Below are 21613 nucleotides of genomic sequence, written 5' to 3'. Positions count from 1 at the left end.
GATGAGCTGGCCTGATTCTTAGGAATAATGCTCTTGGCATTGTGGACAGGACAGTGTCTTGTTGTGCAGGATTGCCTTTTGCCTTGCAGGATGTTAACATCCGTGAACCCCTGCCACTAGTGCTTCCAAGTCTTAGTGACAACCAAAAAGTCCTCTATAAATTGCCATACATGCCCTCCATGGGGTGATAACTGCCCCTGGTCGAGTTAAGCAGAAAATAGGACTGAAAGAAAAAAGGGCATGTGACACATGGAGCAGTTTAACAGTGGTTGGCCCAAGTAGAGCAGGTGTTGGCAGACCTTAGTCTATTTTTATAAATAAAGTTTTACTGGGACACAAACATGTACTTTTGTTTGTGTATTGTCTGTGGCTGATTCTGTGCTACAACAGAATTGAGTAGTTGTGTCAGAGACAGTATGGCCCACAAAGCCTGAAATATTCCCTGTATGGACCATTACTATGCTGACCTTGGCTTTAGGCCCTTCCTCAAAAGCCACAATGATGCCTGAAACCTTAGACATCCCAGGGTCGTAAGGTACCTATAATTCTAATCTCTTGATTCTTTCTACCCATATTGCTATTCCCCTAGTCTTGGGAATTTCTTGTAATTTCTGTACGTGGAATGGTGAGATGAAGCAGAGTAAGAAGTAAGGTGTTTGCTACTTTTGTCTTAGGGTAGAATTTGTTTTTACGTCTTTCCATCTTTTTTTTTTTTTTTTAATGTGTTGTAAGCATGCTAGCTTCTGTCCTCTTTTCATGTCTTCCATGCTTCCCTCTGCTGCTTTCCAAGACTTCTCTTGGAGAAGGTAGGACAAATGAGATAGGTAGAATCTGTGATATTAGCACCTTCTATGTGCCCAGTCATGTTCTGGGTGTTGTAGAGAATACAAGCAAATCCACCCTTTGGTCCCTGAACTCATTAGTAAAGAGAAGGTAGAAATACGTGGAAGAATTAGAGAAAAATTAAAAGAAAACAATATTGGGGTAGTTAGAGAAAGCATTGGTCAGGTAGTTATAAGAGCTAGCTTCAAATCCTGGTTTGTGTAGGCTTAGTACCATGTGCCTTTGGACTAGTCCTGTAGTTGCTCTCTACTTTTGTTTCTTCCATCAGTAAAATGAAAACAAGTAATGCCAATCTTATAGGACTTTTTGTGAGCACTAAGTGAATTAACTTTTTACGAAAATAATTGTATGTTAAGTAATTGTATGGAAAGTGCTTTGTAAAACATAAATTACTTTAGAAATATGAGTGTGACTGTGTGGTCAGTTAAGTGGTACTCATGGTCTTCATGAGAAAAGGGGATTTTCACTTGGTCTTAGAGGAGAGAGAGCTTTTGACTAGGTGAGGAGGGGGAGGAACAGGAACCTAAATGTGCACATGTTTGTACACGAAGGAACCCACACGAACAAAGGAGTGATATGTAAGTAGAGACGGGGCAAAGACGCAGCTAAGTGAAGCAGGGGTGTGGTGGGGAGAAAAAAGACTGGACAGATAGGCTAAGACTGGGAGACATAGACTTGCTACTGTTAAATCCTGTGGAATTTACTACTATGCTATTAGTTAGAAAATTATGAGTCTAAAGATTATTATGAAGCAACAATTTAAATTTTCCAGAGAAAGAAGGTAGAACATAACATACTTCCAAAGTTTTTCATGTTGTGTCTATAATAACATTTGGAAATATTATTTAGAGACAAGCTTATAATCACCTATAATATGCGTAAGAAGTACAAACGTGTTTTTTTAGGTGACACAGTTAATGCTTTTAGAGGTAGTACCATTAATACTTAGTGGATAATAGCACCAGGGAACTAAATTTCTTTAATGTTGTATATACATTTTGTTAAGAACATTATAGATGATAGCTATAAATAATCAAAAATGGGTATTAAATTATAGTAAGCATTGTTGAGTGTCATATACTTTTTTTTCTCCATTATCTATTACGTATGAAACCTTTTCTAATGTTTTTCTGAGGTGTACCCTACATGGTCATGCAGATTTTGTACTTTAGCAAGTTGCTGGATTTAATTGCTAATCCTTTATTTAGGATTTTTACAGTTATCTTATGGACTAAAAATTCTTCAGTGATCACTAGGATTAATTCTCATTTCTCAAATAATGTATCTTTCTTAGGACAAAAGTATACTTTATTTTTATTGCTAGATTCTCCAAATATGCTGAAATGCATTAGGACTCTTAAGACTACATTTCTAATTGTGGAATTTAAAATTTTGGATTAGGCAGTGGCTGCTATTTTCCAGTCAGGGCCCCTCCCATACTGTCCCAGTTCGTCCTGTGTTAGCTGATACAGCTGCATATACTTTGGTGAGCAAAATACCTATTGCACTTTCTACATAGAGCTTTTAGTTTAAATAAGCACAGAGATAAATATAAAGTTTCAAATAGTTTTACAAAGATAAATAACCGGGTACCATGAGCCAGAGTGATTTAGATAAGGGGTCACAGAAGGCTTCTCCAAGGAAGCAAGAAGACAAATGATTGAGTTCATCCAGGCGAAGGGAGTTCTACTTATTGTTTTGCCTTTATTGTGATTTTATCATATTTATCATTAAAATAAGGGAACTACTGATTTATTTGTAAATGTTTTTATTTAATCCAAGTTATACTAGAATTAATTCCTGGTGAATTTTATTTTGTGACATGTATGTGTATGCTAAACAAATGAGTAATATAGGTGGTAAAATATTTCAAATGATTTTTGTATCTAAAGTAAAAATTGGGATATTAAAATGATGACTTTTTAGAAATTTTTCAGAAAATTCTCATTGCCTAGTGTAGCAAGGAGTAGAACAGGGTAGTTGCTTTCAATACAGTAACAACTAAGACACGTCCTGGACTAGTTAGACGTTGGCATTCTTGTTTCAGTTTGCTTTGGAAAATGACCTTTATTCAGTGTTTGTGCACTTCCATGTAATTTCAGAGGACCTTCCTACTGTTTCCAGAGTGAATTGATCTGCCGTAAATTGTTTGTTCTTGTCTATAATAAATTAGAAACTTTTAAAGACATGTTTGTTCTTTTGTGTAAGTAAATTGTTTAAATTATTACTGAAAGTAGACTTTGTGACTTAACCTAATCCTGTGTCCACGTAATTTCAATAAGTGATAGTGACTAAAATTCAGAGCAGTTTAGTATAAAATAAAGTATATTTATATCATGTCTCTTGCTCTTGCCTAGTAAAAACATACTGGGACTCCAGTCTCAGCATCATCTCAATACTTCTTCCTGTTTCACATTCCCTTTCCTTCCATATGACTGTCTTGAGAGAATATGCAATTAGGTAGTATATTTTTTTCTTTCATTGTTTCTGCTTCTTTTTTTTCTTCCTTTCTGAGCCTATCTGAAGTTGAGAGAAGTTAAGTTCCTTACTATGAATGCTCATTGTATGGAACTGCACATTATTTTCTCCTTGCTTTCTTCAGAATATTATTCTAAATTCTAGACAGAAAAATTCAAAGTAATTTATGGAGGGTTTTTTTTTTTTTTGGTTTAATTCAGGGAATTGACCATTGTCTAAAACTTGGAACCTGATCTACCTACATTGGAAGTCACACAATTTTCAGTCAAATCTCAACAAATTTCAACATCATTATAATTTCTCTGTGAAAGCTCCCACAAAATCAAGGAAGCAAACTAAACTTTAATTTCAAATATTATATACTGAACTTACAATAACAAAATCTAAACTAAGCCAGAAAAGTTATTTCTATCGTTAAACATTTTGGGGAAACAATGATTATAAATGTTAGAAAACAATATAAAATAAGGTGAAAACTGTAATGTTCTTTTAAAAACTTTTTTAAAGATTTATTTATTATTAATTAATTAATTAATTTTTATTTATTTATTTTTGGCTGTGTCGGGTCTTAGTTGCAGCACACAGGATCTTCGTTGAGGCATGCAGCATCTTTCGTAGCAGTGCGGGGGCTCTTCGTTGTGGTGCTCCGGCTTCTCTCTAGTTGTGGTGTGTGGGCTCTAGGGTGCCTGGGCTCTGTAACTGTGGCATGCAGGTTCCAGGGCGTGTGGGCTCTGTAGTTTGCGGCACGTGGGCTCCAATTGAGGGGCGCAAGCTCAGTAGTTGTGGCATGTGGGCTTAGTTGCCCCGCAGCATGTGGAATCCTAGTTCCCTGACCAGGGTTCGAACCTGCATCCCCTGCATTGTAAGGCAGATTCTTTACCACTGGACCACTAGGGAAGTCCCCTTTAATGTTCCTGACGATATAGTTTTCAGTAAGGAAATAAAATGATGAATCATATATTAGCTGCTGATTTACTGAAATGTAGCTGTATAGGAATAGCTTTTAAATTTGTTTTGGTATTTCCACATGAGCACATAAAATTGTTTTTTTTTTTTTTTTTTTTTTGCGGTATGCGGGCCTCTCACTGTTGTGTCCTCTCCCACTGTGGAGCACAGGATCCGGACACGCAGGCTCAGCGGCCATGGGTCACGGGCCTAGCCACTCTGCAGCATGTGGGATCTTCCCGGACCGGGGCACGAACCCGTGTTCCCTGCATCGGCAGGCGGACTCTCAACCACTGCGCCACCAGGGAAGCCCCATAAAATTGTATGATAGAAGTCTATCATGATATTAGTGGAAAGTGGTGATCAATATGTTTAGTTATAATTTATTTGACATTGACAAAAATGCTCTAACATTTCTTCTTAAATACAGTCAGTCCTCATTCACGGATTTTGGATTTGTGAGTTCACTTACTCAGTACAATGTATTTGCAACACCAAAATCAGTACTCATGGTGCTTTCCCATCTGAGTTCCCAGCTGAGTCAAACAAGGCAGTGCTCCCTCTGCCTTTGTGTTTTACCTCTCATAGTGAAAACAAGCGTACTCTCTGTGGTCTATTTAGTGTTATGTTTTCCACTTTTTTTTTTTGCCTTTTCTTGATGATTTTGCTGTTTAAAAAGGCCCCGAAGTGTAGCGCAGAAGTGCTGTCTAGTGTTGTTAAGCCCAAGAAGGCTGTGATGTGCCATATGGAGAAAATACGCGTGTTGGGTAAGCTTCATCCAGGCCTGAGTTACAGTGCTGCTGGCCACGAGTTCAGTGTTAGTGAATCAGCAATGTATATTAAAGATGTCTTTAAACAGAAACGGACATAAAACAGGGTTATATGTTAATCAGTTGATAAAAATGTGACCAGAGGCTTGCTGGAACTTAACCTTAGAACCAATGATTCAGTATTCATTAATTCAGTCTTTATGGTGACTTTATAGAACAAAACTACTGGGAATGGGAATCAGTTATATCTAGAATAAAGCTTTTGAGTTTAGCAGTGTTTTCGTGTATGCAACTTTTCTTTTGCCAAGAATTTAAATAATCAGGACAAGTAATTAAAATTTACTTTAGAGCTGCATAAAATCTAGAAGTGTGATTCAGCAAAGATAAAATTATGTTCAACATCATTTGTCATTTGTTGTTTCATATTCTTCTCCCCTCACTCAAATTAACTTAGTATATTAATATATCTATTTTTACTCACTGAACATTTATTTAGTGCTTTTGTTAGGCATTGATGCCACAAAGAAAATATTAGATAAGCATCTTTTGGGGGGCAACACAAAGAGGGAAGCTCTTTTGATATGGAGTAAAGAGTACAGTTTTAGAGAGTTCCTTGGATGATATAAAAGGAGGGCGTTTAACTAAATGGGGGAATGGAAGAATTAAAGCGTGTTTTACAAAATTTTTGGGAGGAGATAGCATCAGAACAGTCATAAAAGGTAAATGGAAATTAGCTGAAGAAGGAGCAGAACAATGTTCCAGTGGTAGGAGTCTGCATGTGCAAAGCCAACAAGAGGCCAGAGAAAATCTCTCCCTTTGGAGTATCGGAAATAGTTCAGTAGAACTGGAAGGAGCATAATGCACAGCGTCAGTGAAAGGCGCGTCTAGAGGACAATGGGGATTTGGGGCCGAGACGTGTCTGTTGGATGTCTAGTGAAATTTAAGAGGCCTGAACTTGAGTGTCTTGAAGGTAACCCGGAGCTATTGAAATATTTTTATCAGTAGGTGAACTCATCAAAACTATGTTTTGGAAATTTTTTTCTGAGATAGAGTAGAAAATGGATTGGAGTCAGGCAAGACTGATCTCAGGAAGACTGGTTTATTGAATTTTTGACCATCCTGGAAGGCTGAGGACCTACACTAGTAGCAGTGACAGTGGATTAAAGAAATTGAATTAGAGAATTGAAGACTAATGTCACCTAGAGCAGGGAAAAGTATAGTCAAGAATGGCTTCAGGATTTTCTTAATGCCTCGGTGGTGCTGTTCTTTAAGTCAGGGATATACGGGTAGAGTAAATTTGGAGTAGGAGATGATGGTGAGTTCAGTTTAAACACATTGTGTTTGAGATATGTCAATCACCTCTTTTTTTTAAAAAAAAATATTTATTTATTTATTTTTGGCTGTGTTGGGTCTTCGTCTCTGCGTGCGGGCTTTCTCCAGTTGTGGCGAGCGGGGGCTGCTCTTCGTTGTGGCTCAGGCTTCTCATTGCGGTGGCTTCTCTTGTGCAGAGCACCAGCTCTAGGTGCACAGGCTTCAGTAGTTGTAGCACGTGGGCTCAGTAGTTGTGGCTCGCGGGCTTTAGAGCACAGGCTCAGTAGTTGTGGCCACATGGGTTTAGTTGCTCCTTGGCATGTGGGATCTTCCTGGACCACGGCTCAAACCCAGGTCCCCTGCATTGGCAGGTGGATTCTTAACCACTGTGCCACCAGGGAAGTCCCTGTAAATCACCTCTTGATCTTATATTCTTATATGCGTGATCTTCTCATTTCTCTCGTTGGTATTCACAGAAAAACTTCCCAAGTGAGTCATTCATTGTCCCTACTTTTTTACTTCCACTTCACTATTCAGTCTGGCTTCCATTCCCATCATTCCAACAATACTGTTTTGGTCAGTATCACCAATGACCTGCATGATATTAGAGCTTTCTGAAGTATTCATTACAACTCGTCACTGTCTCCGTGACAGACTTCTCTCTTGGTTTCTATAAAATCATACACACTCCTGAATTTTCTCCTTCCTTTCTTTCTCTGCTTCTCAGTCATCTTTGCTGGTCCTTCCTTCTTTGCTTCTCTCCACATTTTGAAGACTCCAGCCCTGGTATCTTTTCTCTTTCTTATCTACTCTCTTCTTAAGTGATCTTTCCCAGATCCATGGTTTGTTTAATTTATTATTAAAATTTTTAATGAAAAGAAAAAGGCAATGAAATATACTCATGATTTTTAAAAAGCAAATGCAGTAATAACAAAGGATACACAGTGAAGAGTCTTACCCTTACTCCTGTCCCCTAGCCTATTATTTCACTTTCCCAGAGGCAGCCACAGTTACCAGTTTCCTGATATCCTGCCAAGATAATCTTTATATTTATAAGCATGTGGGTCTATAGATCTTTTAAAACATCATTAATGGTAGCATTCTAACTATAATATATATACCATTCTCTCCCTTGTCTTTTTAACTTAATACATCTTAGAGATCTTTTTTTTTTTTTTTTTTGGTGGCTGTATGGGTCTTCGTTGCTGCACATGGGCTTTCTCTAGTTGTGGTGAGCGGGGGCTACTCTTCGTTGCCATGTGCGGGCTTCTCATTGCGGTGGCTTCTCTTGTTGCAGAGCACGGGCTCTAGGCACACAGGCTTCAGTAGTTGAAGCACGCAGGTTCAGTAGTTGTGGCACATGGGCCCTAGAGTGCGTGGGCTCCAGCAGTTGCAGTGTGTGGGCTCAGTAGTTGGGGCACGTGGGCTCTAGGGTGCGTGGGCTTCAGTAGTTGTGGTGCATGGGCTGTAGAGTGCAGGCTCAGTAGTTGTGGTGAACGGGCTTAGTTGCTCCACGGCATGTGGGATCTTCCTGGACCAGGGATTGAACCTGTGTCCCCTGCATTGGCAGGCAGATTCTCAACCACTGTGCCATAGGGAAATTCCTTTTTTTTTTTTTTTTTTTCATGGCTGTGTCGTAGGTCTCTTACTATCCAGACTCTTACTATCTGAAATCAGAAAACAGAAAGATTTGGATATGAAGGGATACTTGTATTTCATTATATGATGTTCTAAAATGTATTTAACCTTACCTCTTTTGAAAAAGAACGTTTTCATCTTTAATTTTTACAAATGATATAGTGGGTATCCTTTCAAAGATATAAGTGTGCACACATACAGGTCAGTCCAAGAAAGATTTATAGAAATGAAATTGCTAGATCAAACTGGATGTGCATTTAAAAAAACATAGTTTACTTTTTTTCCCTTTTTGTTTTTGAGTATATTGTTATCAAGCAGCAAACTTGGCTTTTAATGATTGTGTACATGTGTGTATGTAGAAAGATAGGGGACATGCTTATAACTTTCCATTAAAAACTGTTTTCTAACTTTTTATTGTGAAAATTTTGAAACATACAAAAAAGTTGAAAATTACAGTGAACATCTGTTTACCCACCACCTAGATTCAGCATTGTTATCTTGACATATTTGCTTTCTCTGTATATGTTTTATGAACCATTTGATAATAAGTTACAGACATCATGAAAGCTTATCCCTGAAAACTTCTATATGAATTTTCTATCAATAAGGACAATTCCAAAATAACCATAATATAACTAGCATGTAAGACAACAATAATTTCCTAATATTTTTTAGTATCTCATACGTATTTAGTTTCGCAGTTGTCCATAAAATGTTTTTTATAGCTGATTTTTGGGCTGAAGATCCAGTCAAGACTCATACGTCGTTACCTGTTGTTAGGTGTTTTTAGTCTCTTTCAATTTAGAGCTGGGTCTGAGACTACATACAGTTAGTGGATCAAACTTTGTATGCCATCTATTTTTCTAAATAAAGTTAAGTCAGGCAGCTATAATTGAAGTTCAGGGTTTTTTTGCTAGAATATTCATGGTGTTGTTTACTTTCTGTTGCATCACATCATGATATATATAATATCTGGGTGTCCCTTTAGTGATGCTAAGATCAGTTACAGCATTCAGGGGAATATCAGCCTTATCTTCCATTGTACAGTTCTACATCAATCTTTTCCCTAATGATTTTAGCATCCACTGATGGTCATCATTTAGATCCATCTAGATCCATTATTTCATAAGTGATGATTTTTAAAATTCTAATATTTCTCCTGCATTTATTAGCTGTTTTTTCTCCCCGTTAAGAACTTTCCTTCATCAGCATTTGTTTAGAGGTTTATTTTTATGTTTAAGTTGTTGAAGGAAAAGTTTTTTGTCCCTTACAAAGGTTTTGAAAATAGTGTTCCTGTACATGTCCTCTTATTGTTTACAGTAGTTTAAGAGTAGTTGTTCATTTCAAGTAGAGCTTTTAAGTGTATGTTTGTGTGTGTGTGTGCGTGCACCTGCATATATTTTGGATACTAGATTGAGGAGAGAATATATGAGAGGCTGCTGCTGTATTTGTTTTTCACTATAAGGATTTCCCCTTTTTTCTATACGACCAAAATTTTAAAATTATACTTCTAATTGTTAAACACCTAGGCTAGTTTCAGAGGATTAAACAACCTGAATATGATTTGTATTTTAGATATAATCTTTTTATACTTAAAAAGTACTAGTGTCATTTGAATTCTTGATTAGTTTAGAGATTGCTAATTCTGATAACTAAACCAACCTGGAACTGTCCCTTGTGCATCTGGCATATTAATAGAAAATCTGAAGGGGAGTTGTATAGACGAGTAAATATAATACTTATTTTTCCCTCAGTGGCTTTTTTTCTTAATTGAAAGAAATCAGTGTGAGTGATATCTTGAGTTATACAACCTTCCTTCTAAGGTGATCTCATTTCCAGTCAGCTTGACATCAAATATAATATGTGTATTCTGTTTGACCTCCAAAATACATTTTTTCTTCTTTAATAATTATTATTCGTGGCACACTTTCTTCCAAAAGAGAATTGTAATGGCCAAAGGGTAACTTTTTTCCAGCTTTATTGAGATATAATTGATATATAACACTGTGTAAGTTTAAGGTGTACAATGTGATGATTTGAACATGTATATTTTTCAAAATGATTCCCACAGTAAGGTTAATTAACACATCCATCACCTCATGAAATTACTTTGTTTGTGTGTGGTGAGAACATTTAAGATCTACTCTCTTAGCAACTTTCAAGTATGTGATACAGTCCTGTTAACTAGAGTGACCACACCATGCTGTGCATTATGTCTCTAGAACTTATTCATCTTATAACTGGAAGTTTATACCAAAGGGTTACTTTCAATATCTAACAAGGGAGGATCCATTTGGAACAGTAGTAATCAGTCTTTAAGTATTATGCTGTAGAGGGAAGCATTTGATTATTTCAGGACCTGAGAAGATGTTTTGTGTATGTGTTATATACGTTATATTAAAATATACTGGAAGGGTATACAATAAAATGTTAACTGTATTAACTTTGGTTATGATCTTTGGGTGGTGAAATTGTGTCTTTAATTTCTGTGTGTGTCTGTGTGTGTGTGTGCGTGCACGTGCGCACATACCCTCGCCTACTTTCCTCTGTTACCTGGTTCTTCTCTATTTGTATACCCAGGGAAAATTTTTTTATATCAAAACAGGTATCATTTACTCAGGTAAAGAATATAAGGAAGGGGCCTCCCTGGTGGCGCAGTGGTTAAGAGTCCGCCTGCCGATGCAGGGGATACGGGTTCGTGCCCCGGTCTGGGAGGATCCCATATGCCGCGGAGCGGCTGGGCCCGTGAGCCATGGCCGCTGGGCCTGCGCATCCGGAGCCTGTGCTCCGCAACGGGAGAGGCCACAACAGTGAGAGGCCCGCATACCGCAAAAAGAAAAAATAAAATAAAATAAAAAAAGAATATAAGGAAGACCTGATTTAAGAATACTTTTTGTTTAAAAAAATACTGAATACCAATATAAGCCACGAGTGCAATTTATAGTTGCCAGCACACATTTGCTGTCTTAGCTGCCTTAAAAGATGTACATGTGCAGATCAAGGAAGGAAGAGGTCCATTGTAATCTGCAGGCCCTGTCTTCCTCCTCCTTCCCTTTTCCTCCTCTCTGCAAGCTGTGGTTTTTATCCCTGTTTAAGAGTCTGCCAGTAAAGTTCAGACCTTCTCTTTCCTTCTCTGTGTCTTTCTTTTTTTTTGCTAAGTGCAATACCAGGTGAAGTCCTTGTATCTTTTCTCTCCATCCTTTTTAAGAGGGACCTCTGGCTTAAAGGAAGCTGCTTTATCTGAAGGGTCTGGGAAAGAAAAGACTAAGAATGGGCCCCTTTAGGCATTAGTACATGAATCCAAGCAGTGTGACCTGATAGGTGGTGATGCTACAGAAGGAGCTAGTTAATTAATTCTGTAGAGTTAATGGTATTTTAATAGAATAATTGGAATTCATAAACAAAGAATTTTAATGGTACCTGAAAAGATACTTAAATGTCTTACTTTGAAGTGCATTTGGTGGGTCTAAGCTAACACTGACATGACAATTATTTAAAAATAATTGTGAGCCTCAGGTTCCCATGCAGGGTAACTAGAAAGTAACGGTGGGACACAGTGGTTTAGCCAACGTTTAGCTAAGCAGAGTTTGTGTGGAGAATTGTGTGCCAGCCACTCAAGCCTGTGCAGGCCAGGCTAGTGGGTATAGCCTGACTCTGCACAGAAGTGCCAGGGCCTGTGGAAAGCAGAGCAATGCATGGTGCACTCCAAAAGGATCTCTGAGTGAGATGGAAGGAGGAGCACTGAAGGACAGTGACCAGTGAGACGGCATGTCTCCACTATTACTTCCCACTTGGGGGACCCTGGCTCTAGACAGGTGCTTGAGTTTGGCAAAATCCTTGATAGAGAAGTAATTTTCACTTAGTGAAGCTTTTTTTTTTTTTTTTTTTTTTTTTTTTGCGGTACACGGGCCTCTCACTGTTGTGGCCTCTCCCGTTCCGGAACACAGGCTTCGGACGCGCAGGCTCAGCGGCCACGGCTCATGGGCCCAGCCTCTCCGCGGCATGTGGGATCATTCCCGGACCAGGACACGAACCCGTGTCCCCTGCATCGGCAGGCAGACTCTCAACCACTGTGCCACCAGGGAAGCCCAGAAGCTCTTAAAGATTTGATTTGTGTCCTAAGCATAGGTCTGTTGCAGGCAGAGACAGGGGAAAACATACAGCATTGTGGTAGCACATCATAAAAATGAGGTGAATAATGGTCTCTCTGTCTTTAGATCATTGGTAGTTCCTAAAATTTGAGTAGTCTTTCACCCAGAGTTAAACAGTCTTCAAGCAAATACCCCCTCGGGGCTCAGCAGGGACCCCTGTTAGGGAAGAAGATATTAACAGTGGTTCTGATAATCATTTCTAGGTATTCAGATGTGGTTTGTCTAGAAACAAAGACTGCCAGCCATTGTGGGGTGAATCTTCAGCTTATTGTTATACTGATACCTTATCCTGCTGCTACAGAATAACAGTAGCAATTGCTACAACCCATGTGGCGGTTAAGGCAGGCTTTCTGTAGTGCACTTGTGCGCACTGTCCACCCTCACCCCTGCTGCTAGCCATGGAGTTGGCAGTGTGGCAAAATTATTCTAAGATAGCTGCCGCCCTTTTGCCGTGTGCCATGGTGGCACAGGACCCTGGAAATGGTATTGCCATTTGTATTATTTACTAGTAAAGGAGTGCTGTAGCAAGGTGGAAGCAGAGATAGAGAATGTACTTTCTTATGTTTTTCAGCTTTGTATTTTCTACCAGATTCTATCTTTATTTCTTTAGTTTTCTGCTCCTTGCTTAAATAATAATCAGTGCAGGTTAGCCCACATTTTGGTTGTTATGTTTGGTTTGGATCTTCACAAAGAAGGTAGGAAATTATACACTAGAATACATAGAGGAAAGGAAGGGTAGCAAGAAGAGATTTAAGAGAAGACAGTACATGATAGGGCTTAATATCACAGGAGAGGTCTTATCAGTGGTTCTGAACTCTGGTTTTTATTAGCATAACTTGGGGAACTTTAAAAAATACAGATGCCTGGGCCCTACTCCAAGGATTTGTTTTCATTGATCTGAGACAGGGACCAGCATATACGTGTGTGTGTATGCGTGTGTGTGTGTGCACGCACGTGTATTTTTTTCCCCTCCAAAACCTCCCTAGATCATCTGTATGTAGCCAGGAATGAAAACTGGTGGATTATATATTTTCTGTTTAGCTCTAGAAGGGAGAATGAGTAGTATTGAGGGGAAGGTACAGGATAGAAAGTTTCAGCTCATTATAATGAAGAATATTCTAGTAATTTGAACTTTGTCCTCCTAGAAATAATCAGGTATACATGAGTTAACTGCTTGGGAAGGATGCTGTGAAGGTGACTGCTTTGGATAATATGCAGGACTTAGTCAGTCCTTAATTTTATTAAAAAACAAAAGTGCTACTGTGCTTCTGCAGATTTGGTATGGAGTATGCTAAGATCAGTTTGGGGCATATTCAGTTTGAGATGTCTGTAGGGAATCTAGGTAGAGGTGTTAGCTCAGAAGAGAGTTGTGACTGGGAGAACATCAGTGAAAAGATGATAGTGGAAATCACTGTCTTCATACTGTTTTTCATTCATGTGACCCATATCTTATAAACTTACCATTTATTGATAGTGATAAATAAGACATGGTCCCTGTGTTCTTGGAGCTTATAGACAAAAAATCTTAAAACTGAAGAATCTTTACAGAATGACCTGGCAACATCTTAAATTGTCACCTCTGTCAGCTAGATTGCTGCAGTAGAGCCAAGGTTTGTAATTAGATTATAAGTTCTTGAGAGAAATCCTTTGTAATACATCTGAAATGAGTGACAACACATGCAGACATTGAGGTTGGTGAAAAAAAGAAATTCTGGTGGTGATTTCTTAGGCCAGAAAATAAAATCTTGAAAAATTTCAAAAGTCTTTTTTATTTAGGTTTTGCTTTTTTCTCTTTTGCTGTCCTTTCCCTTCATGTCTTAAATTTTCCTGCTTTTGTAACATCACCATTATCAGTTCTTGAACAGAGCTATTTCTTGGTAAACAATTATTCCTTATTTTCTGATTTTTAAATTTGGTCATGTACTCTCAAAGACGTACTGAAAATATAATATTAATGTAACTTTAACAACCATAGATACCGAGAGGCGATTCAGAAGTGGGATGAAGCACTACAGTTAACCCCAAATGATGCTACCCTGTATGAGATGAAATCACAGGTAATAATTATGAAGAATTTCCCTTTCATTATGAAATTGCACTCACTATGTCTGGTGAGCGGTGATGAACCAAAAGAGCATTTCCTCCCATTTTCTTTCTTTTTTTAAAAAATTATTTATTTAATTTATTTACTTTTGGCTGCATTGGGTCTTCATTGCTTCGCACGGGCTTTCTCTAGTTGCGGCGAGCGGGGGCTACTCTTTGTTGCAGTGCACAGGCTTCTCATTGCGGTGGCTTTTCTTGTAGCGGAGCACAGGCTCTAGGCACGCGGGCTTCAGTAGTTGTGGTTCTCGGGTTCTAGAGCGCAGGCTCAGTAGTTGAGGCACACTGGCTTAGTTGCTCAGCGGCATGTGGGATCTTCCTGGACCAGGGCTCAAACCCGTGTCCCCTGCATTGGCAGGCGGATTCTTAACTACTGCGCCACCAGGGAAGCCCAATTTTCTTTTTTTTTAAATATAGTTTATTTGGGAGAAACATATGTCACCATATTATTTATGGCTCTTCCTCATGCATCAAATTAGAAGTTTGTTTAAAACACTTCACAATGAAGCTAACTTTTATTTCAGCCTAACTGCTTAAGATATGAGCAGATGGATGTCTTTTAAAAAGTCACTGGTGATCTCTTAAATGAGTGAAATGTGTTATTTTTCCTTGGAAATTAATTGTAGTGGACTTAGCAATAACTCAGTCTCTTCAGAATGAGGATGGATTAGATTCTAGATGATGATATTTCTCTAAAAATGGCCTAGTCCATAGCAAAAGGTCAGAATAAACTCAATTTATTAATATTATAAAAATAACATTTCTACTTAAAATTACAGTTTTAATATTTTGTGAGAAAGTTCATAAAGAAAACCTCTGAGCACTTGTATTAGATTATCCAAAAGATGTTTAATATCTCAAACAGAGAATTAAACATACTTCTGGCAGGGAGTGGTTGCAGTTCAGCCTTGATCCACACACCTAGCATATCATTTAGATGACGATCCCAAACATAGGGCACATCCTTTTTCAGCTTTGATTGTAGTTTATCCAGGAAAAACCCAAATAAATTATTTCCACTGAATGGAGTGCCGTGAGGACCTTCATTTGGATAAGTCTTTAATTTTTAATCTTAAATATGTATATATTAAAGATAGGATTCGTGGCAAGCTATATGAAATGAGTTGTTTTATTTGGAACCTGATAATGATGGTGTCACAAATCTTGTGAAATGCAGATGGGCACAATATTATAGATAAAAGCCAGCCCTTTCCCATAAATTGAGGTAGAGGGTTCTGGAACTCCCTGATTTGTATGATTTGAAGAACCCAGTTGTGGGGAAGCTGGTGGAGTGTTTAAATGATTCTTATAGCAGAAAGATGTTCACTAGGGACAGGATGGGTAGTTGAACAAATTTAAATTTACCTAGTTTGACAGCAGGACCTGGAGTTCCCTAAAAATACACATTGTAAGTAGAATAAATAGAAGGGGAATTGGGGTTCAAATAGCTATGAGCCACCATGGCCAGAATATGACTACCTGGTTTTGACCAGATGGACAGTAGGTTTCAACAGTTGAAAAGGGAATGCTTTATATTTTTCATAGTTATTTCAGAAGTAGGAAGAATATAATTTCTAATCCTGAATAGCAGAGAAGGGGGTCAAACCCACTAAAATGTTATATTTTCCAGACGAAAAATATATTTTTAAAAATGAAAAGAGTTGTTTACATACAATTATCCATTTTTCTTTTTGGCTAGTATTTAGTTTGCTAATTTATGAATATTACTGATGGGTTTTGTTTCTTCTTTTTTGGCTTTAGGTCCTAATGTCTCTTCATGAAACGTTCCCAGCAGTTCATGCTGCGGAAATGGCTGTCCAGAGAAATCCACATTCATGGGAATCTTGGCAAACTTTGGGACGTGCTCAGCTTGGATTAGGAGAGATAGTCTTGGTAAGTAAGTCAGATTATTACAGATTATTACATTTTATTTTGACATGCTTTTCATCAGCTGAACCAAAAAGTAAATAGTCATTTATCAAGTGTACACAAAAAGTAAATAGCAAATAACCCTTTAAAGGTATTAACCCATAAACACAGATCAGTTATAACCAAACATCTTTTTCCATTACAGATATCAATTATATCAGGATCAGAATATTTTTCAGGTATTTGACATCATGGGAATTAAAAAAAATATTAACATGAAATGTAGGCATTTGGTAAACCTTATTTAAATATAAAACAACTTTTAGGTTAGTTCCTTGCATCATTAAATTTACCACATTATAGGGCTTCCCTGGTGGCGCAGTGGTTGAGAGTCCGCCTGCTGATGCAGGAGACACGGGTTCGTGCCCCGGTCCGGGAAGATCCCACATGCCGCGGAGTGGCTGGGCCCGTGAGCCATGGCCACTGAGCCTGCGCGTCCGGAGCCTGTGCTCCGCAACGGGAGAGACCACAACAGTGAGAGGCCCGCATACCGCAAAAAAAAAAAAAAAAAAAAAAAAAAATTTACCACATGATAAAGTGGTATTAGTATCACCATGGAGACAAAAACCACTAAAAGATTATGCTGAGGAAGGAAGAAAGTGAAATACGGGAGAGTAATGGTGATAAATATTCAGACTGAAAAATTGCTAGGCTTAGTGAGGGGAGAAATGGGGAAGGGGATAAGCTTATGAAAATGAAATACTCATTGTGTAAATTTACTCTAAACTGGTACTTGATGCATTTCTCACCTTGTCTGGACTATACCTTGTAGGTAGCAAAGGCTTGGTAGGTCAGAATTGTCTGTGAGCATTGTCCTGTTTTTGTTTTTCTTTTGACTGAACTATATATACCTGAAAGCTAATTTCCTAAAAGACTTCTGTAAATCTAATATAGTGGTGCCAGATTTGCTCTTTGTCATCAAAAATTAAGATTTTTCATGCTTTTATTAGCTTTTTACAGTTAAAAACAAAACAAGCAAAAAATCCCAAAGAAGTTTCTTTAAAGGCTAAAATTATTGGTAAATCCTGAATTTAGCATTACTAATAATGGCTTTAGTCAGTTGTAGATAACTTAGATTTTCTGGTACTCTTGTAAATATATCATTATTTCTAATTACCAAAGAAGGTATTTGTCAAATTCTCAAAAATCGTAAGGAATTTTGATGAGAAAAGGATTGCTTAAAGTAAAGTAACTTAAAAATGATAATCTGAAATAAAATTCACAGTGATGGAAACAAGTTAAACCAAAGGTTGTTTTCTTTCCTTGCCATTTAACATAGTCATCTTTCCTCTTTTTCATCTGAAGACTTAAATCATATCAGAGTTGGAAAAAGAAATTCAAGGAATTTAGTTTTCTAACAGGTTAACAGCAAAACAAAAGTCTATCCTATGATACTTTTTACCCATTTCTCCTTTACTAAAAACTTACAAATCATTATCTGTTTTGCTTGTAAGTAATGGGAATGGGAAAAATCTCTAGGACATAATGTTTAGCAAAGATTGTCCTATAAAGAAAGAAAATAAACTGCAGGTGAGACAACAGAGATACTTTGAATAAACCAATAAAAGTAAAATTATTCAATATTTTAAGTTTTTAAAATAGGAGTACCAGTTGTTCAACTGTTATTTTTTCCGCTTGATACATTTCTTTCTATTTATATTGTGAAATTCTTGTAATTAAAAGTGTTTTTTCCCCCATTTAATACAGTTTTAGGGCTCTACTTGAAAAAAATCCAAATTTGTAATTTTTATATAAACTTAAGCTGTTCTTTTGAAATACTAGAATGGTTAAAAAAATAACTTTACTCATTGTCATAATGAAGGGAATACTGTAAAAAATATATTGAAAACAAGCTAAAATTTCTAACATCTCACAGTTCTTTCTACATATACATATGGACAAAAACATAAGAAAATATATGGGTAAATAGAACAGGCAGTAAATTAAAAGTCAGTAGTTGAACTGCAATACATCTATGAGTATTTAGATTTTTATGCGGAGCTGGGTGTGTATGTTGGAAAATGTTCATAGGCTTAGTTTGTTTTTCATTTTCTAATTCTTTGAGGTATAAAGTTAGGTTTTTTTCCTTGAGATCTTTTCTTTTTTTTAACATAGGCATTTATCATTATAAACTTCCACTTAGTTTTGCTTGCTGTATCCTATAATATCAGGATGTTACATTTTAATTTTTGTCTCAAGGTATGTTTTAATTTCTCTTTTGATTTCTTCTTTGACTCACTGGTTGTTCAAGAGTGTGCTGTTTTATTTCCATGTATCTGTAAGTTTTTCCAGTTTCCTTCTGCTGTTGATTTCTAGTTTTATTCCATTGTAGTCAGAAAAGATACTTGGTATGTCTTCTTAAATTTAAGACTTGTTTTGTGACCTAAGATGTGATCTATCCTGGAAATGTTCTGTGTGTTCTTGAGAATAATGTGTATTTTGCTGCTGTTGTATGAATCATTCTATATACGTCTGTTAGGTCCCTTTGGTCTATAGTGTTGTTCAGATCTTCTGTTTCCTTATTGATCTTCTGTCTGAATGTTCTATCCATTATTGAAAGTGGGGTGTTGAAGTCTCCTACTAGTACTTTATTGCTGTCTGTTTCTCCCTTCAGTTCTGTCAGTGTTTACTTTATATACTTCAATGTTCTGATGTTGGGTGCATATATATTTATAATCATTATATTTTTCTGGTGAATTGACACTTTTATCATTATATAATGTCCTTCTTTGTCTCCTGTGACATTCAAGACATGTTATCTTTATTATGATCTAAACTCTTGGCTTCAAAGATATGCATTCCTGGTACCTTTCTGATCATGGGTTAGCCCAGGAAATTGCCAGATTTATATATTTGCTGATCTGCAGAAGCTGAACAATGCATTTGCCTTGTTTTGAGCCATAATATCAGTACTTCTGTTTTAATAGACTTCTAGTCCTCATCAACAATTTGTCAGCCACTTTCTTTTACACTCTTTGACTCTTTTTTTTTTTTTACTGTAACCATCATCTAGTGGGTAGAGAACAGCTCTAACTTCCATCTTTACATTCTAATACATTAAGGAAAAAAAAGAGAGAGAGAGAGAGATGGATATTGTGGATTATATTAAATACACTCCTTTTTTAAAACTAAGCAAACAAAAAAGTCTGACCTTTTCTCCTCCCTAGGCAATTCGAAGTTTTCAAGTAGCCCTTCACATCTATCCAATGAACCCTGAAATATGGAAAGAAGACCTTTCTTGGGCAAGAACGCTCCAGGAGCAGCAGAAGGTAGCACAGAGGATTAAACAAAGTGAAGCACCAGCAGAGGTAACACATTTCTCACCAAAGTCAATTCCTGAGTATGACTTTGAAAGTGAGGAGATTGTAGCTGTTTGTGCAGCTATTGCTGAAAAACAGAAGACAGTTGAAGCAAATAAAACAATGGTTATTGTGTCGGCTTCTGGGACTGTAGAGACTGTGACTGAGAAGGAAGATGGTGCTGCTCCACCAGATGGCTCTGTTTTTATCAAAGCCCGATGAAGCTTAGCAGGAATCATTTGAATCTATCTTTGCCACCTAAATTTTAGCCATTGGGGCATTTAGAGAAACAGGGCAAAACTCCTGTTTGTAAAATAAGTGTTTCAGATGAGGCATATAAAAACTAAATGGAAGAATTATTGTGTAGTGTTTGGACTCTGCTTTGATAAGCTATGATTTCAGCTTCTTAAGATTAAAATTCTGAGTACAGTGGTTTTTTGATTAATAAGCTTAATTTAATCCAAATATATAAGTGAATGCATTTTAAAGATACAAGTTGAAAAGGAAATTCTCAAATAGTGAATAACTTGATGGCCAGTGTTATTAAAATATTGACTTGTTGGCTTTTATAATAAAGGAAGTAGGCTTCTTTCCCTGCTAGAGATACACTGCTGTTACTATTCACTCTTCTTTTTCTCTTCTTTCATTAGAGTAAGTCTGTCACAAAGCTTGAATCTTTTGGACATTCATTTTGATTCAGAGTTGTCATTTGGTTATATGTGGGATCCTTGAAAGTTTGACTGAAAATGCATACAAATCTGTACATTCTGAATATTTTCTGAAGTTTCTCTTAATTCTGATTTGTGCTTTTGTTTTGACTTTATAATTATTTATAACAATGGTAGTTGCTAGTTTCAGTATTTGTTAGATGTGTGAAATACTGATAAATGTCAGAATCATGGTTTTATTTTTTAAATTATTAAAGTAGATAGAGTAGTCCTTAGCACCAAGTGAGTCATTTTTAAGATGTGCATTTTTTAAAATGAATGGCTCTTATAGATACATTATAACAAATTGCACTGCTGTTGTCCCAGTCAAAAGCAGTTATTTTCTTTTCCTTATTTTTACAAGATTAAAACCCTTGAAAATAACATCTCTTGATATAACTTTCCAGCTGATAGTTTGGAATTCCTTTTCTAGTTAACTTTTCTGGAACTATTCAGTGAAATGAGAAACAATCACAGTTTTAAATAGCTAAATTATACCTTTCTCAAAATTGGAGAAAAAAAAAAGTAGAGATTTATTAAAGTGCCAATGAATGAATACCTTAGGCACAACACACATAGAAACTGAAATGTGATTTATGGTTCAGTCCCATGAGAAGAAAGGATATGTTGCAGAATATATTTCATTGAAAGGCCACAGTCACATCCACAAGTCAATACTGTCATTGTGAATATTAATTATTATTTTCATGCCACATGTATGTTAGTACAGTAGAACTGCTGTGTACTGTTACTTCTGAAACTCAGGAAGCTATTATTGGTTTAAAATTAATTTTATCCTTGTTAGAGAGGAAGTAAGTTATTTTAAAGAATCTCACCTTACCCTCTGAGGGCATGCACATGTAATAGTGTACATTTTTCTGAGATGATTTAAAAACATTTCTTTTAGTGGAATGCTTACCTCTTTCTTTCAGAGTTGGAGAAGCCAGCACTTGCCTTGGAAAGTATTATATTTTTTCCCCAAAGTTGTATCAGAAAGTTAGCTCTGGTTAAAGAAGTTAGTTTTAGAAAGATCCAAAAAACAAATATTAATTATATTTTATTTTGTTTAATAAGGCATATTCTCAAAGGGCAGATAGTTGGGTATCTAGAGAAGTGAGCACTTACTATTTTGTACGTTGTTTTGAGTAATGGATGTTTATTGTATAATTTGTGAATAAATAGGTTTTTTCTGCATCTAAAGGTTTGCCTATTATTTTGTTTTGTTAGCTTTTGAAAACTTACATTGATTTATTTAATTCATTTCTTATGTGAAAATAAAATATGTAAGGCACCTTGTACGGTGTCTTGTGTATGAAGTACTCAGTAAGTGCTAGCTGTTTCTATGAAGAACTTGAATTGGTTTTATTTAACCTCACCTTCTTCTGATTTTAAGAAAGGAGGAGAACTTCTTTGTAATCTTTTCCTTTCGTGAAAGTGAGAAG

General features: G+C 36.8%; 1 protein-coding gene across 3 annotated transcripts in view; it reads left to right on the top strand.

Moving 5' to 3' along the window:
- Positions 1 to 21358, top strand: part of TTC33 (tetratricopeptide repeat domain 33) — a 32935-nt gene extending 11577 nt beyond the window's left edge. For all 3 annotated transcript variants that reach the window (XM_060092839.1, XM_060092838.1, XM_060092840.1), the window contains exons 3-5: positions 14112 to 14193; positions 15998 to 16129; positions 19333 to 21358. In XM_060092839.1, coding sequence (XP_059948822.1) covers positions 14112 to 14193; positions 15998 to 16129; positions 19333 to 19686 — 568 coding nt within the window. In that variant the 3' untranslated portion in view covers positions 19687 to 21358. The remainder of the gene's footprint in view (positions 1 to 14111; positions 14194 to 15997; positions 16130 to 19332) is intronic.
- The last annotated feature ends 255 nt before the right edge of the window (positions 21359 to 21613 follow it).

Source organism: Mesoplodon densirostris, chromosome 3 (assembly GCF_025265405.1).
Source record: "Mesoplodon densirostris isolate mMesDen1 chromosome 3, mMesDen1 primary haplotype, whole genome shotgun sequence".
Taxonomy (NCBI): Eukaryota; Metazoa; Chordata; class Mammalia; order Artiodactyla; family Ziphiidae; genus Mesoplodon; species Mesoplodon densirostris.
This window is presented reverse-complemented; position numbering and strand designations above follow the sequence as displayed.